The sequence below is a fragment of the Danio rerio genome, chromosome 4, assembly GCF_052040795.2.
Source record: "Danio rerio strain M-AB ecotype USA chromosome 4, GRCz13ab, whole genome shotgun sequence".
Classification (NCBI taxonomy): domain Eukaryota; kingdom Metazoa; phylum Chordata; class Actinopteri; order Cypriniformes; family Danionidae; genus Danio; species Danio rerio.
Window position 1 is genome coordinate 38,685,236 of NC_141024.2, and position 19,172 is coordinate 38,704,407.

The 19,172-nt window shown below is 40.3% G+C and overlaps 1 protein-coding gene across 1 annotated transcript in view; it reads right to left on the reverse strand.

Moving 5' to 3' along the window:
• LOC137491167 (NACHT, LRR and PYD domains-containing protein 3-like) overlaps positions 1–19,172 on the reverse strand; it is a 68,680-nt gene that overhangs the window by 22,850 nt on the left and 26,658 nt on the right. Inside the window, exons 2-6 of the mRNA NM_001444537.1 lie at positions 15,944–16,084; positions 13,906–14,049; positions 2,772–4,590; positions 2,071–2,244; positions 890–1,063 (exon numbers count right to left, since the gene is read on the reverse strand). Coding sequence (NP_001431466.1) covers positions 890–1,063; positions 2,071–2,244; positions 2,772–4,590; positions 13,906–14,049; positions 15,944–16,079 — 2,447 coding nt within the window. The 5' untranslated portion in view covers positions 16,080–16,084. The remainder of the gene's footprint in view (positions 1–889; positions 1,064–2,070; positions 2,245–2,771; positions 4,591–13,905; positions 14,050–15,943; positions 16,085–19,172) is intronic.

Here is a 19,172-nt window from a genome sequence, read left to right on the forward strand (position 1 = left end):
ATGTCCAGTAATAAAACAATTTTGGGTAGAAGTACATGGAGTAATAGAAAACATACTTAATATTACACTACCCTTTCAATTTATAGTTATTTATTTTGGAAGCTCTGATATCCAAATATGTAAATCTGATAAATACTTACTTGATATTTTAATAATCGCAGCCAAAAAAGCAATTACAAGACACTGGTTACTTCCTGAATCCCCAACAACCCAAGAATGGCTAGAGATAGTATATAATATCTATGTGATGGAAAAAATTACATTCTCCCTTCGACTCCAAATTAATACATTTAGAAACATCTGGTCCAAGTGGACTGATTACGTTAGATTGCTCCATCCAATCTTCATAGAAATATAAAACTATTACTATCTAATTCCCATCCACATAACAAACATTTTTCAATTTACGACCCATTGCACTCCCCCTCTTAATCCTCTTTTTAAATTAGTAATTCACAGTTGATAATAACCTAAAGTTGAATGAATAAATAAAGATTTGACCTATGGAAATTTAGTATTGATATTATTTATGTTACCATTTTACTGTTATTTTCATATATTGTATTTGATGAAACCTTTATTTATTTATTTTTTTAAATATTTTTTTTATTTTTTATTTTTTTGTGTTCTGTTACTTTAGAGTTTGTGAAAAAGAAAAATGTTAAGCAGTGGGAAATGTTTTCTCTTAAGTGGAATCATTGTACTGTGTTTATTGCTACTACAAATAAAAAATTATAAAAAAATAAATAAATAAATAAACCATCATTCCTGTCATCCGGGGTTTAGTATCACCCAGGGTTAACATTTTCAAGCATGAATATCTAATATGAAATAATGTGGGCTATTATGAAATATTTTTGTAGTTATTGTTGAGTGGAGAATCATTTACCTCAGTGTCTTCAGTTTACAGTGTTGACTCTTCAGTCCATCAGAGAGCTTCTTCACTCCTGAATCCTGCAGGTCATTGTTACTCAGGTCTAGCTCTCTCAGCACACAGTTTGAGGATTGTAGAACTAAAGACAAACTCTCACAGGAATCAGCAGTGAGTTTACACGTAACAAATCTAAGAAATAAGAAAACAAATCAAATTTAGATTGTATTTTTTTGTCACTCACTTCATGTAAATAATAACTTTAATGTCACGATCGGTGAAGGGAAAAAGGAGCGAGGACCCAAGCGCAGAGTGAAGTAGGATTTATTAATAAAAAAATAAAATAAAAGACAAAAATAAACAACCCCGAGGGGGAAAACACTACTACAACAAACAATCAATCAAACAAATAAACAAACAAACAAACAAACTTGACTGCGCAGGCATGACAAGGCAGGGCTGGACACAGCAGGACAGGTAAACATCGACCACATATGATGACGAACTCGCACAGGACAGCAGACATAAGGGTTTATAAACTGTAGGAAATTAACACAAAAACAGATGAACATAATTAACTAATAATGGGTTAACAAGGAGGGTGGGACTAGACAATAGACGGGAGAGCGCATGACACAGAGAGGCAACACAAGCCATGCGCTCACATAAAACAGGACAAGAACATGCAGCCAATGAGAGAACTCATTAACCGCATGTTCATGACAACAAACACAACCCTGAAGCACACGACAAAAGCACATGACCACAATGTAAACACCAAGCCACGTGCTTTGACAAGAGACGCAAGACACGAGCACACGATGAATGAAAACACTCACCGTGCGCTCACACACGCAGCGTGCATGCTTCATCCCAGCGCCGACCAAAACCGAAACCAACAAGACTGAGACGCTGGGAATGAAACACCACGCTGCTGACAGACGAAAACACAAACACAAGTACAAGAGCGCACGCGTCTGAGGGACGCAGAGCGCGCGCGCGGCCACATCAAGCAGGAGCGCGCACACTCTGCGTACACCCACGACGGCGCGCACGCACACAGAGACAGAAACAGGACCAGACATGGGTAGTGTCCGAGCTCTGCCACCAAAACAAGAATTTACAAGACCAGAGTGGCAGAACCCTGACATTTAATCAATCAATCAATCAGTCAGTCAGTCAGGTGTTTGAATTCAGACCTCAAGATCTCCAGTTTACAGTGTTGACTCTTCAGTCCATCAGAGAGAAGCTTCACTCCTGAATCCTGCAGGTCATTGTTACTCAGTTCCAGCTCTCTTAGCACACAGTTTGAGGATTGTAGAGCTGAAGACAAACTCTCACAGCACTGAACAGTGAGATTACAGCTCTGAAGTCTGTGAGGGAAAAGAAGAAATAATGATTTTGCATTTATCTATTAATCCAGAGCAGAGACAAAAACACTTGAATGTTGTCTTTTAGTTTGAGCAAAGGTAAAATCACTATATGGACTCTGTAAATACTGAATTTAAGGGAGAATACAAGGCTGTAAAATAAACATAAAAGTATTCTTTACCAAACAATTGACAGTTTTGTGTGATAATTAATTATTACTTATCATTATTAAAAACTTTCTCCGTTTTCCAAACTTATGTTAACAGATTAGTTATCAGTTTTTAAAAGGTGAGATTATATTATTGTATTGCGTAAAAAGAGAGTCAAAGTATTGAAAAGAATGTCTGAAAGTGGAGTAAACATAAGCAGAACAGATATTGTGTACAGCTGGAGATCAGTGATACATATTTGATGTGAAAGCACAAATAGTCTGTGCTGTTTCTGCTCTGCATGTATATGACTCATGGGTTGCAGATGTGTTGCAAATCGATGTGTGAAATGGGCATAAGTGTATCCAGAAAACTCTTACAGTGCTCTTCTGGTGTTCTTGACCACTGGCATCAGTCTCATCAGTGCTTCATCAGATCTTCTGTATTTCTGCAGTTCAAACTTCTCTTGAGTCTCTTCTGACATCAGGAGCACAAATACCAGACCTGACCACTGAGCAGAGGACAGATCCTGTGATGTGAGATTTCCAGAGCTCAGACTCTTCTGGAGGTCCTCCACAAAGTCATCCTTCAGTTCATTCAGACAGTGGAAGAGGTTGATGGTCCTCACTGCTGATTTCTCCTCCTCTATTTTCTCTTTGATATAGTTTGTCGTTTCTTTGATGTTCTCGGTTTTGGTCTTCAGTCGTGGCAGAAGCTTCTTCAGGTCACTCTGATTGGACTCCAGTGTGAGACCCAGCAAGAACCGGAGGAAAAGGTCCAGGTGTCCATTCTTGCTTTGTAAAGACCTCTCAATTGCAGCCTTATGAAGTCTAAACAGGGGCTTTTTAGAGAGTGGCCATATTAGCTTTTTTCTGGAATCAAGAAATAGATTTGCTTTTCTGTTTTTGTAGATAAAATGCACATAGAGAGCAGCGATGAACTCCTGAACGCTGAGATGTACGAAGCTGTAAACTGGTTCCTCTGAAATGATATTTTCCTCCTGAAACATTCGAGTACATAACCCAGAGAACACTGTTCCCTCACTGATGTCTAGCCCACACTTCTGCAGATCTGTTTTGTAGAAAATCAGATTTCCTTCCTCCAGCTGTTTAAAGGCCAGTTCCCCAAGCTTCAGAACAATGTCATCAAAAGACCAGTCATTGACTTTAGGGTCAGAGTCAGGGCTGTATTTTTTGTTCATCTGCTGCTTTTGACACAGTAAGTAGCTGGTGTACATCCCTGTGAGAGTTGTAGGTATTTTTTCATTGCTCTCTTGACCCAACAGAGGCTGAAGAACAGTGAGAGAGATCCAGCAGAAGACAGGGATGTGGCACATGATATACAGACTCCTGGATTTCCTGATGTGACTGATGATGTTTCCAGCAACCTCAGCACTACTGTTTTTGTTGAAGTACTGCTTCTTCTGCTCATCACTGAATCCTCGCACCTCAGTCACCTGATCAATGTAGTCTCGGGGTATCAGACTGGATGCTGCTGGTCTGGATGTGATCCAGATGAGGGATAAGGGTACCAGTTGTCCCTTTAAGAGATTTGTTATTATCTCACTCACTGTCATTTCCTGATCAACATCAGTACATTCATCATCCTCCTCAAAGTTTAAGTCAAAGCGATATTCATCCAGTCCATCAAAGATGAACATGACCTTCCCTTGTTCTTCAGGAAGAGAGCTCAGTCCTCCAGATCTACTAAAGAAGTACTTGTTAAGCAGACCTATGAGACTGTTCTTTTCTTCTTTAATCCGATTCAGTCTACGGAACGGCAGAGGAAATATGAAGACTATTTCCTGATTGTCTTTTTCTTCAGCCCAGTCTAGGATGAATTTATTAACAGAGACAGTTTTTCCCACTCCTGCAATCCCCAGTGTCAGGACTCTTCTGTTTTGTCGACCTGTGTCAGGCTGAACTTTAAACATGTCATTACACTTGATTGGTTTATCCTCGGCAGTCTGTTGGTTGTGTTTTGACTCTATCTGCATCACCTCATGGTCATTCTCTCTTCCTCCAGTCTCGTTCTCCACCACATATAGATCAATGTAAATATCATCCAGGTACTTTTGATGACCTGTCTGTGAATTACCAACCAATATCTTCTCATAGTTCTGCTTTAATTTCTCCTTTAGTTCATTGCTGGTGTTTGTGTAATCAACAGGAGGAGCTTTACAGTTCTCTACAGCTGCACCTTTACAAGAGAGAGGAAACAGATTTTTTATCAAAGTAAAACATGATTATGTCCTGTGCTTCCCATTATGAAAAAATAACAATTGCACATATAAAGTAATTTGTTCGATCCTTTAAATGGCATTACAACTTATGGTATGGTAACTTAAATAATCAGGGGTAGGTGATTTGACTTAAATCTTATATTGTATTGTTGTTAACAAAGTTGATTACTCAGAGTAATGCAGGATTAGTCAGAAGAATTCTCCAGAATTGAAGTGTTCCTTTTACAGTTTTTAGAATTACAGCATACTCTGCAGATCATTTGCTGTCTCAGTATTTCCTGACCTAATATTTGGTTAATTTTTTTTCACAGGGACAGCTGTCTGAAAACAAAACATGCACACAAATATAGAGATATTTTATTTTTAAAAGAAAAATATATTAATTTATTATCTTCAGAAAAAAGCGTCTTTCTTTTAAGGAAGAAAAGGCACAGGGGCTCAAGCCTCCAAACAAGATCCAAGGACAACTTCAACCCACCTAACAGACATGTCAGAACAGCTTATTTTCCTGGTTTTAATATTGTGGCATGTTGTGGACAAAATAACGCTGTAGATTTGTAATGTTTGCTGTGTGGTATCATTTCAGAATGCATGTTAGTGAATGTGTCATGGATGGATGACATCCAACTCCAGATGAGCTTTCTTGTGTGTTCATGTTTGAGGATTCTTTATTGTTGTACAGTTTGTCATAATGACAACCGAGATCCTACAGTCTGTGTGACAAAGGAGATTGTCACTGACCTGCGGCAGAACTACATATAAACTTTTTTCCTTCACACGCATCCATTAAAACACTGTATTCCATACTCACCATCAGCCGATCACAGGGTGCACACTGGAGTCGCGCTGCTGCCGGAACGCATACATACAGACAAACACGCACACATTTCTAGTTAATGATCCCGATATACATCCGATCCGTTATCACAAAGCATACATAACACTTACATGAAGCATATTCACTTACCTGTTGTTCAATTGTGTTTGTGTTTGTCTCGTCTCGTCTCGCTGATCTTCCGGGCTGCGCTATGATGGCTATGGAATGCCAAAAGGGCCAAAAAGCCTAACGCGTTCATTTTATGCACAAGTGTGCACTGCGCATGGGCAAAAGGGACCGCCGGCCGGAGATCCTATTTGTTGTATGTATGGAGAGAAAGATTGTCCGGGACAATAAAACAAAAGTGGTTTATAAAAACTAGAAAATATAAAAATAATTAGTTATGGGGTAAAACTGTATAGTATGCAAATGTAGTGTATACATATAATTAAAATGTTGATCAATGAAATGTTTATAGATATAGTTATTTGATACTTACCTGCTGTGATGATATGAGCCATTCCATACCAGTCTCCCCTGCTATAAAAAGGGCAGAGTGAGCACAGTATGGTGTGGGGTGTAGGAGTAAGGTTGTAGAGTGGTGTGGAGAAGTAAGTTGATTATTGGATTTCTTTATTTGCAGAAAGAAAACGATAGCCAAGTGCTACTTGTATTGTAAATATATTTTTTTTGTTTTGTTTTGTTTTGTTTTGCTGGTTATTATTTTTGGGGGATTTTTTCTACTGAGCACTGTAAATAAAGACACTTTGAACCATAGTGCTATTTCGACTCTGCCAATTTTTGAGGATTTGAAAGGTCTGGGACCTGAAGAGAAAAATCGTCTCCGTAACAAGTGGTGTCAGAAGTGAGATGGCAAGTCGAAAATCAGTGCATTCAGGAAAACAGACAAGGAAGGGTCTGAGATCCCAGAAAAAAAACAGCAATGGAGGAGGTTGCATGGGACACGGTGGATGAGGACGAAGAGGTCACCAGTGAGAAGGGTGCTAAATCCAGCCCTACTCGAGACCCACCGGTTGCAACCACCATAGAGGAAGACGTAGTAGTGATGATGAGGACCTTTTTAACAGGCCAGCAAAAGAGTGGCCGTGTCGACTGGTACCTCTTCTCTCCGGAAAAGCACTAGAAGCATACCTCGCTATGGATGAAGATCGGGCTGATGTCTATGAGGATCTTCGTGAGGCACTGCTGGAAAAATTTGACATCTCAACAGAATCATACCGACAACGATTCCGGCAGACGGTGACACCTGCTGGAGAAACCCCCACAGAGACCTATAATCGACTTAAGGACCTCTACCGACGCTGGGTTCAACCGGAGCGGAGCACAAAGGCAGAGATAGGAGAAGTCATCATCTTGGAACAGTTCCTACGAGTCCTGCCATATGAAGTACGAACCTGGGTGAAAGAGCATGAGCCCATGGATGGACTAGGTGCTGCCAGGCTGGCCACACAATACCTGAATGCACACAGAGGTCAGACGCATACACGGGCTACTGCAAACCGAGGGGCCAAACACACTGACAAAGGAGATGAAGGTACTGTTTCTTTTGTTCCTAACAAAAAACTTGTGTGTTTTTACTGCCAACAAGAAGGGCATAAAGCATCAAACTGTCCCGTACGAAAGTCCAAACTAACAAGTCTTTGTTATGTCCCAAGAGAGGGTTATGAGAAAGATACGGTTATACATGCAAAACAGCATATAGATGTTGTGGTCAATAGACAGACATTGAATGCACTCCTTGACACTGGCAGCAATATGTTTTTCATAAAACAATGTTATGTGCCAGCAACTCGCATTGACTTTACACACACACAAAACATTCTATGTGTTCATGGGGACCAGAAAAATTACCCTACCATTGAGATAACTGTTCTAATTAAGGACCAACCATATTTGATGACGGTTGGAGTGGTAGAAGGGTTACCCGTAGGTATTAGGATGGGATCTACCAATTGTGAGTGAACTGTTAAATAAGACTGATGGGTGTACAGATGTTACTTCTGGTGTGTCATGTCCTGTACTGACACGTGCACTAGCTAAAGTGGGTTTAGAACCCCTACCAAACTTGGATGACAGCTTAATTCAAGGGGAGGGAAAAACTAAGAAGTCACTGCGGAAACGCTACATGGAAAAACAGTTGGGTTCACCCATACAAAAAGAGAAAACTGAGGGGTTGCACGTTACTGATTGGGACATTCCAACCAACATAGCCCAGTTACAAGCTGATGATGTTACCTTAAGACCTTTGTTTAAAAAAGTATGTGAGGGGGCAAATACAATTGAGATTCTTGGGGCAGAAAAGTATGTAGTTGAAAATGATGTACTGTATGTCTTGTCTGATGGTGTCAAACGTCTTGTTGTTCCTGAATGTTGCAGACCACTGATTTTGCACCTAGCACACACCATCCCATGGTCAGGACACTTAGCACATCAGAAAACATACTATCGCATCAGTACATGTTTCTTTTGGCCATCCATGTATACTGACGTACACACATACTGCTCTACATGTGCTGTCTGCCAGAAAACCAGTTCTGTTCGCAGGTCAGAACGAGCTCCTTTGCATCCATTGCCAGTGGTCACCACTCCCTTCAAACGGATAGCGATGGATATTGTCGGGCCTCTGGAAAAAAGCAGCACAGGCAACCAGTACATTTTAGTGATCTGTGATTATGCCACCCGCTACCCAGAAGCCTTCCCTCTACGTAGCATCACCACAGCAAAGGTAATAACAGCACTAATACAACTGTTTTCCAGGGTTAGATTCCCAGATGAGATCTTAACTGATCAAGGTACAAACTTTACCTCAAGCCTTATGAAGTTACTACATGAGCAGTTGGGCATTCAGTCGATTCGGACAAGTCCATACCACCCACAAACTGACGGTTTAGTTGAACGGTTTAATCAAACCCTCAAGAGGATGCTGAGAAAGTTTGTGAATGACACCGGGAAAGACTAGGACAAATGGCTGCCTTTTCTGCTTTACCTCTTACCCCTTTGGTGCAAACAATATGATAAATTATCATCAATCCTTGATAATTCGCACACTATAAATTTAAAACACACATTATTGATTTTGTTCGCTGTAGCTGTGTTGCTTACATCATAAAATATATGTTTTAAGACAATTCTAAATATTATTCTGCAGAAACAACTTCCTATTGATCCAACTTTTTATATGACTAATTGCCAAAAATCTAAATAACACAAAACATTAATATGGGCTGGCAGAAACAAAAGCAGCTGGAAGTAGCCAATAACATACTTATTTTTATTATTATTCAGGCACAAGACGCTGCCAAACAGTCAAACATAGTGACAATAAAGATAATTTCTTTTTTAATTGGATATAAATGTTAATACTGAAAAAAACATATTGTATTTTGTAGTTCAAATAACTTTAAACATCTATTTAAATTAAAATCAAACTAAATCAGGAAGCATTTTCTAGACATACTCGCATATAAATCAAATTAATAAATATGTACAAAAAATTTTCAGTTCTCAGAAATAATTCTAAATTAAGTGATTTTTTTTTTGTAAAACAAATTAATCTTCCAATGAGATAAGTAAAATAATCTTATTTAAAACATAAAACAATCTTTTTTTATTTACCCTAATTGTCAGATTATTGAGCTTTTTTTAATGAAAAATTCACATTATTTTGACTAAAAATCTTTCTAGAAAATGTTTATTGGTTTAAAAATTTTTAGATATTTGGACTACAAAATCACACAAAAACTATAAGAAAGAAAATAATTTTGCAGTGTATTACCAACTCTAAATTGTATAAATCAGAGGCTTATTTTTTTTAATCGCCAAGTTCATGAAAAAGCATTTTGCTGCTGTTCCGTGCACTGCTGCTTCAATCACGATATCAAAGATTCTGCGATATATTGACAGATCACAAGATAACCAGCCACAATATATCACAATTTTGGTAAATGAAGGGGGAAAATGCATCAAAAATGTATGATGAATTTCTTTAATAAACACGCATTTATAGAATTGCAACAATGTAAAACAAGTGCTCATCTGTCAATCAAGCTTAAAAATGCTGATGTGCAGAGAGCAGTTTATGACTGAAGAGAGCACATCTCTATCACAGCAGCAAAATCTCAATTTAGTGGAATATGCATTTAAGAAAAAAACTGCCAAAATAGTAATTTATTGCAATTTATATACACTTATTACAACTTGACCAACTAATTTTATGTAAACATGGAAACATTTTATGCTTAGCCCTGGTTTATTTTTAAGAAAAAAAAAATGTATTCCCTCTATTTTTTCAACTGATCAGAATGCTCTGAGAGGTGAGCACAGTCTCCTCTGAGCACGTATGTTTTCAACAGTGTAGAACATTAGTTATTTACTCACATATTTAAGTTTTTTAATTCCCCTAATATTTTTTGCCAAAATACCATCTACAAGATTTTGACAAGGTCTGTAAGAGTGAAATAAACGCAAGGCCTTTCTAATTAAATGTTCATGTCCTATTGATATCTTTATATATTTTGGCGGAGTTAAAAAGTTTGAGCGCATAAGAAGTTGCACTGGCCGCGGGCACGCGCGAGCGATATAGCGAAGTAAAATCGTGTCTGTTAGAAAGAAACTAGTGGCAAAAACGGGGAGCTGGATGTCTGAAACACACAAATACATTGGCCCAGCTTGGACAGAAGAAAGTGTCTGTATGCCTGAGATATTCACCATTGCAATGGCTCATCTCTCAGACTCAGTGGTTTACATGACGCTGGTGTATGTCTAATGATCCGCCATTACGGGAAGCGCCACCTGGTGGCGGCTGGGTGTACTGTAGCTAAAGCGGTTATCTGCTGCAGTCGGTGTTGAAAACTGATTAATTAAATCAGATCTTTTGTAAATTTAGGTAAATATCTTGGCGCCTGAGTATGTATTGCGGTCAGAAATAACACTATAAATGGGCATATATTTTGTTCCACCACTAATCCACAAATTAACAAACTAAAACGAAAGTCACACAATAATTTCAAGCACTCTTGGGGGCCCCCTGGTGGCCACGGGGCCCTAAGCAGCCGCTTAGTTCGCTTATGCCTTGGGCCGGCTCTGGGGTTCTCACCCTTTGAGCTCCTCTATGGATGGCGAGTCCAAGGACCCCTGGAGCTGGTGAGGAAAAGCTGGGAAGCACCGAATACTGCAGGAGAAGGAGAGACCAACATTGTCAGATTTGTATTACAGATGAGGGACCGACTGGACACATACCGCGAACAAGCACAAGAAAACCTAGAGAAAGCCCAGAAAGCTCAGAAATTGTGGTATGATCAGTGGTCCAGACAGCGCGAATATCAACCTGGACAGAAGGTACTATTGCTCCTACCATCATCCACAAATAAACTGCTGGCAAAATGGCAGGGACCTTATGACATCCTCAGAAAGACTGGACCTGTAACCTACGAAGTACTACACCCTGACAGAGGGAAAAAGAGTCAAATCTACAACGCCAACCTCTTAAAAGAATGGCGAGAACGTGAGCCTATGATGAAGAAGGCTATGCTTACTTGCAAGGTGGATGCACCAGAAGAAGAGGAAGAGGACAAGTTAGATGAGGAGACTCCGAGAAGGTTCCAGTCAGTGGTGAGTGTAGACCATCTAGAGGAAAAACAGAGAGTCGAGTTGATGGATGTATTACACAGTTACCCGGAACTTCTGAGGACACAGCCAGGAAGGACTAACCTGGTGGAGCACAGTATCTATCTGACTGACCCAACACCAATCAGGCAACGACCTTATCGAGTACCAGAGAGCTTGATAACTCCATTGAGGGCAGAAATCAAGATGATGATGGACATGGGGGTGATTAAATCCTCTACAAGTGCCTGGAGTAGTCCAATAGTCCTTGTGCCAAAAAAGGATGGGACATTAAGGCTATGCCTGGATTTCAGAAAGCTAAATGCAGTATCAAAATTCGATGCCTACCCCATGCCACGTATCGATGAGCTCGTTGAAAGGATAGGGAGAGCAAAATATATTACAATGCTGGACCTATGCAAAGGCTACTGGCAGGTGCCACTAGAGAAGACCTCCCGAGAATACACCGCTTTTCGGACACCAGTCGGCCTCTATCAGTTTACCACCATGCCCTTTGGGTTACATGGGGCCCCAGCAACCTTTCAACGCCTTATGGATCTAATACTGCAAGATTGTGAGGACTGCAGTGCAGCTTACCTGGATGATGTGGTAATCTACAGTAACACCTGGAAAGACCATCTCCAGCATTTGCACAAGATTTTACACAAGATCCAGAAAACAGCACTGACCCTGAACGTCACAAAATGTGAGTGGGCCAAACATGATACGAAATACCTGGGATTTCAGCTTGGGAATGGTGAGGTGCGTCCACAACTGGATAAGGTGGAGGCTATCCGCAATTGTCCACGACCGAGAACCAAGAAAGAGGTACGATCATTTCTTGGACTAGTTGGATGGTACCGTCGATTCATTCCCCAATTTTCTGAGAAAGCTGCACCCTTAACAAATATGACAACCAAAATGGTAAAGAATCCAGTACCATGGACGAAGGACTGTGAGCACGCATTCACCTACTTAAAAGAATGTCTCTGTACCTTTCCTGTGCTGAGGAGCCCTGATTTTGCAAAGAGATTTCTGGTTCAAGTAGATGCATCAGCCAGAGGAATAGGAGCGGTGCTGTTACAAGAAGACTGAGGTCAGAAGTATCCTGTGCTGTATCTAAGTCGGAAGCTGTTGCCAAGGGAAACCCGATATGCAACAATAGAAAAAGAGGGATTGGCAATCAAATGGGCCTTGGAAAGCCTCCGGTATTATTTACTAGGCAGAGAATTTGACTTAGAAACTGACCATAGGGCACTGTCATGGATCCATTCAATGAAAGATCAAAATGCCCGAGTGACTCGGTGGTACCTGTCCTTACAGCCATACAAATTCCAAATACGGTACAAGGCAGGGAAAGAGAACATCATAGCCGATTACCTGTCTCGATTGTCGGACACCTTCAATCCTGGAGAAGGGTGAAGTAATGTGACAGAGGAGATTGTCACTGACCTGCGGCAGAACTACATATAAACTTTTTTCCTTCACACGCATCCATTAAAACACTGTATTCCATACTCACCATCAGCCGATCACAGGGTGCACACTGGAGTCGCGCTGCTGCCGGAACGCATACATACAGACAAACACGCACACATTTCTAGTTAATGATCCCGATATACATCCGATCCGTTATTACAAAGCATACATAACACTTACATGAAGCATATTCACTTACCTGTTGTTCAATTGTGTTTGTGTTTGTCTCGTCTCGTCTCGCTGATCTTCCGGGCTGCGCCATGATGGCTATGGAATGCCAAAAGGGCCAAAAAGCCTAACGCGTTCATTTTATGCACAAGCGTGCACTGCGCATGGGCAAAAGGGACGGCCGGCCGGAGATCCTATTTGTTGTATGTATGGGGGAGAAAGATTGTCCGGGACAATAAAACAAAAGTGGTTTATAAAAACTGGAAAATATAAAAATAATTAGTTATGGGGTAAAACTGTATAGTATGCAAATGTAGTGTATACATATAATTAAAATGTTAATCAATGAAATGTTTATAGATATAGTTATTTGATACTTACCTGCTGTGATGATATGAGCCATTCCATACCAGTTTCCCCTGCTATATAAAGGGCAGAGTGAGCACAGTATGGTGTGGGGTGTAGGAGTAAGGTTGTAGAGTGGTGTGGAGAAGTTGATTATTGGATTTCTTTATTTGCAGAAAGAAAACGATAGCCAAGTGCTACTTGTATTGTAAATATATATTTTTTGTTTTGTTTTGTTTTGCTGGTTATTATTTTTGGGGGATTTTTTTCTACTGAGCACTGTAAATAAAGACACTTTGCACCATAGTGCTATTTCGGCTCTGCCAATTTTTGAGGATTTGAAAGGTCTGGGACCTGAAGAGAAAAATCGTCTCCGTAACAGTCTGACATGAGAATGATGTCCATGTATCATTACACAATGTGAGCCAGCTTTACAATGTGTTCTTGTTTCAGTAATGTTTCTATTCCAACTTTATTCTAAGCTTTTTTTGCTGTTGTTTTTGTTTGTTCAACTCTATATTCCATATTTGTTCAACTCTTCTGTGCAAATGAGTAAGGAATGATTGTGTTTATGGTTTTATCTTTGTGTGCTCCTGAGATGGAGGTCTTCTCTCTTTGTACAGCATAAAAGGCTTGATAGAGATCATGAGGTTGGATTATTATTCTGCTAATGCTCAATTATTTCAATAGCCATGCAGACTCCTGATGACTGAGAATGAGGGACAGGTAAATTAATACTTCACAGAAATCCAGTTCTTACATGAACTTTTTTAAGAACAGGATAATGTCAATCAGTTACTGAGCAGTGTGTCTGAGTGAGCAGAGTGCAGTGATGTACCGGTTTCTGCCGTGTTTGAGCTGCTGTTGATGAACACTGGGCCCATGAAGGTGTTTCCAGTGAGTACAGGAGCATTTACATTTGCTTCTCCTTCAGCTTGGACATCAAGACAGACTGCAGTATGATCACTGCTGCTCGCCTGATCTGCAATAGAGACAAAGATTAATACTGTTTACTAAAAGACAACTATATTATTACTGATAGTACTATTGATAACCCATTACATTTGTACAGCACTTTTCTCAGTGCTCAAAGTGCTTTAAGGCCAGGTAATTGGACAGCATAGGACCCTTGGTTGGTGTCTGGCTGGTTAGTGTGTTTGGTGTGTTACACACGTCACCTTTTAACAGGTGAACTTCAGATCGAGTGGTTCCATTCAGTGTATTAAGTTATTATCAGCTGAAGAGAGAGCTCTGATAGTCTTAGATAGTCAGCAACGAATCAGAGCGCGAGATTAAAAACTAAAGTGATGTAACCAAGTAAACGATTCAAGTTAAGAGCGAGCACATTTTAGAGCCAGGAATTTACTGCATTTCTCAAATATTTCCAGAGTTCTTACCAGGTCTAGAAAATATGATCATATCACCCCAATGTTCTCCTCCTTACACTGGCTGCCGGTTCAGCTTTGTATTGAATTTAAAATATTACTTCTCACCTATAAAGCTCTAAATAATCAAGCTCCTGTTTATCTAACCAACCTTCTGTCTCGCTACAATCCAACTCACTCTTTAAGATCTCAAAACTCAGGGCTTCTAGTAGAACCTAGAATAGCAAAGTCCACTAAAGGAGGTCGAGCCTTCTCTTTCATGGCTCCTACACTCTGGAATAGCCTTCCTGATAACGTCCGAGGCTCAGACACACTCTCCCAGTTCAACACTAGATTAAAGACCTATCTGTTTAGTAAAGCATACACTCAGTGCATCACTTAGTGGGTTTCCACACAAGTTTCTGCATCTTGTTTATATACACTATGAACAGCAGCTACGCTAATTATTCTCTTTAAACTCTATTTCCACCTGGGGATACTCATCCCGAGGTCCTCAGATTATGCGGAGTCACTGATTGGATCCAAGACCAGCGACGAGATGATCCCAAGGATTCCATATCCGGGACCAGGCCGTATCCTGAGCTGCTGCTGCGCTGATGGTCATGGGGAGTGGAGAACATGAGACTGATTCCAGCGACGCTCCAGGGACATACGAGTCTTCGCTGAGGCCAGCTTCCAGCCTCCACCGCGGTGACTGAAGCTCTGCACAAGACTTTTGGCCAGCGGAGAAATTAAAATGGTCGTGCCGAACTGAGTCTGGTTCTCTCTAGGTTTTTTTTCTTCACTCCCATCAGGTGAAGTTTTTTTTCCCTCTCTGCTGTCGCCACTGGCTCGCATGGTTCAGGATTGGTAGAGCAACGCTACGCATTTGCTCTTCAGTGTTTGAACTCTCAGTAATGATTAAATCACACTGAACTGAGCTAAACTGAACTGAACTTAAACACTAAAAAACTGAACTACACTGTTCCAGTTACTATGACCATTTATGTAAAGCTGCTTTGACACAACCGACATTGTAAAAGCGCTATACAAATAAAGCTAAATTGAATTGAATATTTCCAAACGACGTGGATTAGTAAATTATCAAACTTATTTGTGGGAGCATGTCCCTCCATAGTGAGTAACAATTACTCTGACAATGGTACTGAAAGCTGCTTTGTTTACAAAGTTCTGGTTTTCCTTTATTTGATGAGAAAACAGATACTGCCACCTGTCTGTGTGGAAATCCATGTTCTCTGACACAGAACAGTCGCCTGTTTGGTGAGAGCAGCATTGTGCTCCAGACAGAAGTAGAAGTGGCTGGCATGAGTTAACATGAGCATGAGTCGGCTTAGTGAATTTTAAGTGTTTGGCTGTATTTACAGAGCTTTAAGTGTAAAGCTCGATTTACAGAAATACAATTCTAACATGAATTTTAATGAGAGTTGTATTCATAATGTCAATCACAGTTAATGAGCAGTGTGTCTGAGTGAGCAGAGTGCAGTGATGTACCAGTTCCTGTAGGGCTTGAGCTGTTCATTGTCACAGGGCCTGCGTTGGTGTTTCCAGTGAGTAAAGGAGTATTTGCAACCGCGTTTGCTTCAGCATTCACATCAGTACTGACTTCAGTTTGAGCACTGCTGCTCATCTGACCTGCAATAGAGACAAAGTTTAACACTGTTTACTAAAGGACATCTATTTTATTACTGATAACACTATTAATAATCCATTACATTTATACAGCACTTTGTCAGGATTCTGCCACTCTGGTCTTGTTAATTCTTGTTTTAGTGGTTCTTGTTTAGAGTCCAGACACTAGTCCTGCCATGTCTTGTGTTGTGCTCGAGTTTTCTCAGGTCAAGCACTGCTTTTGTCATTGTGTGTAAGTCTCTGTAAGAGCACCATTTGTGAGCACGCTTGGACTGTGCGCGTTCCCGCTTGATGGAATCGTGAGAGATCTGAGCGTGTTAGCTAGCATTTTCTTTCCCAAACACGCATTTTAGATGCCATTTATCAAACTCAAGTTGTAACTGACTGAGAATCAGTTTGTGTTTCTTATTTAATTATTTCATAGACTTTTAATTTAAAATGACAAAGTACAAAGTTGTGTGGGGTTGAAACTTTTTTTTATGAAAACCATACATAGTAACCAGGAAGAAAGTGTTTATTTGAAATTTGAAAAGAATCAATGCAAATTTTAATTTGGTTAAAATGCTGAAAAACAAGTCAAATGAGGACTGTATAGAATTTTTAATACTTTTTTTTCAAATTTCTAAATTAGATAAAAGAATATAGATATAAGTGGTGTAGGAATTTGTTTTTTTTTTTTACTTTACTAAAGATGCATAGAAAGTGCAATTGCAATCATGGCCCACACTCCTAACCAGCAGGTGGCGGTAATGCACCTAAAAGTTGTATGCCAACCGCCAATAAAACTCATAATATTAAGAAAAAGAAGAGTAACTAGGGAAAAAAGGCACCTCATGGCAAGTGAAGAAGAATTTGTTTCCCTGCTTCAGTTTTATTCATCTGGATTCAAGAAGCATGACAAGACACAATAAGAAGTTCCTCTTTTTGTAATAAGCAGCCAATGAAGTAAGTACACTTATCCTATATGTGTTGTTTGTGAATTTTGTTGTTATATAGCAGAAAACATGTTTGTAACAGTGCATGTACAAAACTCAAGTTGTTAAAGTTTACTCTGTTTCAAGGATTTATGAAGATAATGTATATCTTTATATACTTATGTTCTTTGTATTCTGTTTTACTCTGTGTATATTCAGTTTTCACGGCATTTCGAGTTGGTTGGTCATATTCATGGTGAACCAGTCAATAAATCGCCAGTCATCAGAGAATGACCCCCAGTGCTCGTGAAATTACTAGGGGGAGCTACACAAGTTAATGAACTGATTCTTTCACTATTATAGACTTGTCTATCTTCACGGCTGCTTCGCGCTCCAATCTCTGTGTATCTGTGTTGGCAGTGGATGAAGAGCGGTAAACTGAGTGCAAACACAGATACACAGATATTGGAGCGTGAAGCAGCCATGAAGATCCGTTGAGTCATCCACACTTAGCGGCGCTTCAATGTTAGCCGCTTTTAAAACTTCAGTACCGGAACAACACTATTACAGACAACACAAGGCTGTGCTGCAGAGGACTGCAGTGTTTTATCACTCAACGGGTTACATAGGCTAAAGTAGGAAAGCGTCCTCACGCTGTTTAACTGCTGCCATGAACTGAAGCCTAGGAGGACACTTGAGCACATTTTTCTTACAGAGATTGTAATGTTGTTTGATGCCTAACTTGCTTTTAATTATTTAAATTAAACTTACTGAATTATATTAAAGTGATGTTTAATCCATTTCTACCTTTTAAAATCTCGGCAATAGCTGGAGGTTTATATAAAGTCCACAGCATGTTACTGCAATGTTAACAGTGCTGGTCCTACACTTCTGTTGTTCTTCCCACCACAGCCTTGCTTTGGTTCTTTAAAATAGTTTGGTTCTTTAAAGTTTTGGTGAGCCTGTGTGAATTGTAGCCTCAGTTTCCTGTTCTTAGCTGACAGGAGCGGCACCCGGTGTGCTCTTCTGCTGCTGTAGCCCATCCGCCTCAAGGTTGGACGTGTTGTGTGTTCAGAGATGCTCTTCTGCAGAGCTCGGTTGTAATGAGTGCTTCTTTAAGTTACTGTTGCCTTTCTATCAGCTGGAACCAGTCTGGCCATTCTCCTTTGACCTCATCAACAAGGCATTTGCACCGACAGAACTGCCGCTCACTGGATATTTCCTCTTTGTCGGAGCATTCTCTGTAAACCCTAGAGATGGTTGGGCGTGAAAATTCCAGTAGATCAGCAGTTTCTGAAATACTCAGAGCAGCCCGTCTGGCAGCAACAACCATGCCACGTTCAAAGTCTCTTAAATCCCCTTTCTTCCCCATTCTGATGCTCGCTCTGAACTGCAGCAGATCCTCTTGACCATGTTTACATGCCTAAATGCAGTGAGGTGCCGAGATGAGATGCATTTAAGGAGCAGATAGGTGTAAAAAAGTGGTCGGGATTATATTTGATCTGTTTTTTTAACATTCTATATAGCTTATTTAAAACTAATCTTTATTTAGTTTTCTTTCTAACTTTCTTACTTTACCAGCTCAAAAGCTGAGTAACATCCCTGCTGAAAAATCCAGCCTAAACCAGCCTAGGCTGGTTGGCTGGTTTTAGCTGGTCGACCAGGCTGGTTTTAGAGGGGTTTTGGCCACTTCCAGGCTGGTTTCCAGCCATTTCCAGCCTGGTCTTAGCTGGTCAGGCTGGGAGATGACCAGCTAAAACCAGCTTGACCAGCCTAGCCAAGCTGGGAGTCCAGCCAAAACCAGCTATATCCAGCTTAAACCAGGCTGGTCAAGCTGGTTTTAGCTGGATTTGGCTGGTCATTTTCCAGCCTGACCAGCTAAGACCAGGCTGGAAATGGCTGGAAACCAGCCTGAAAATGACCAAAACCCCTCTAAAACCAGCCTGGTCAACCAGCTAAAACCAGCCAACCAGCCTAGGCTGGTTTAAGCTGGATTTTTCAGCAGGGATGTCTGCCATCCTGCAGTCTGATGTCAGAGTGATGAAGCTCCGTCCTGTCTTACTGTAATTTTGCTGAAAGTACCAAAGACCACCACTGTGTGAAGCTTATCCAAGTTACTGCTTACTGTAGTCTTTTAGAAAAGCTTTATCATTGTTGTTTGTGATCCTTCTCTTTCT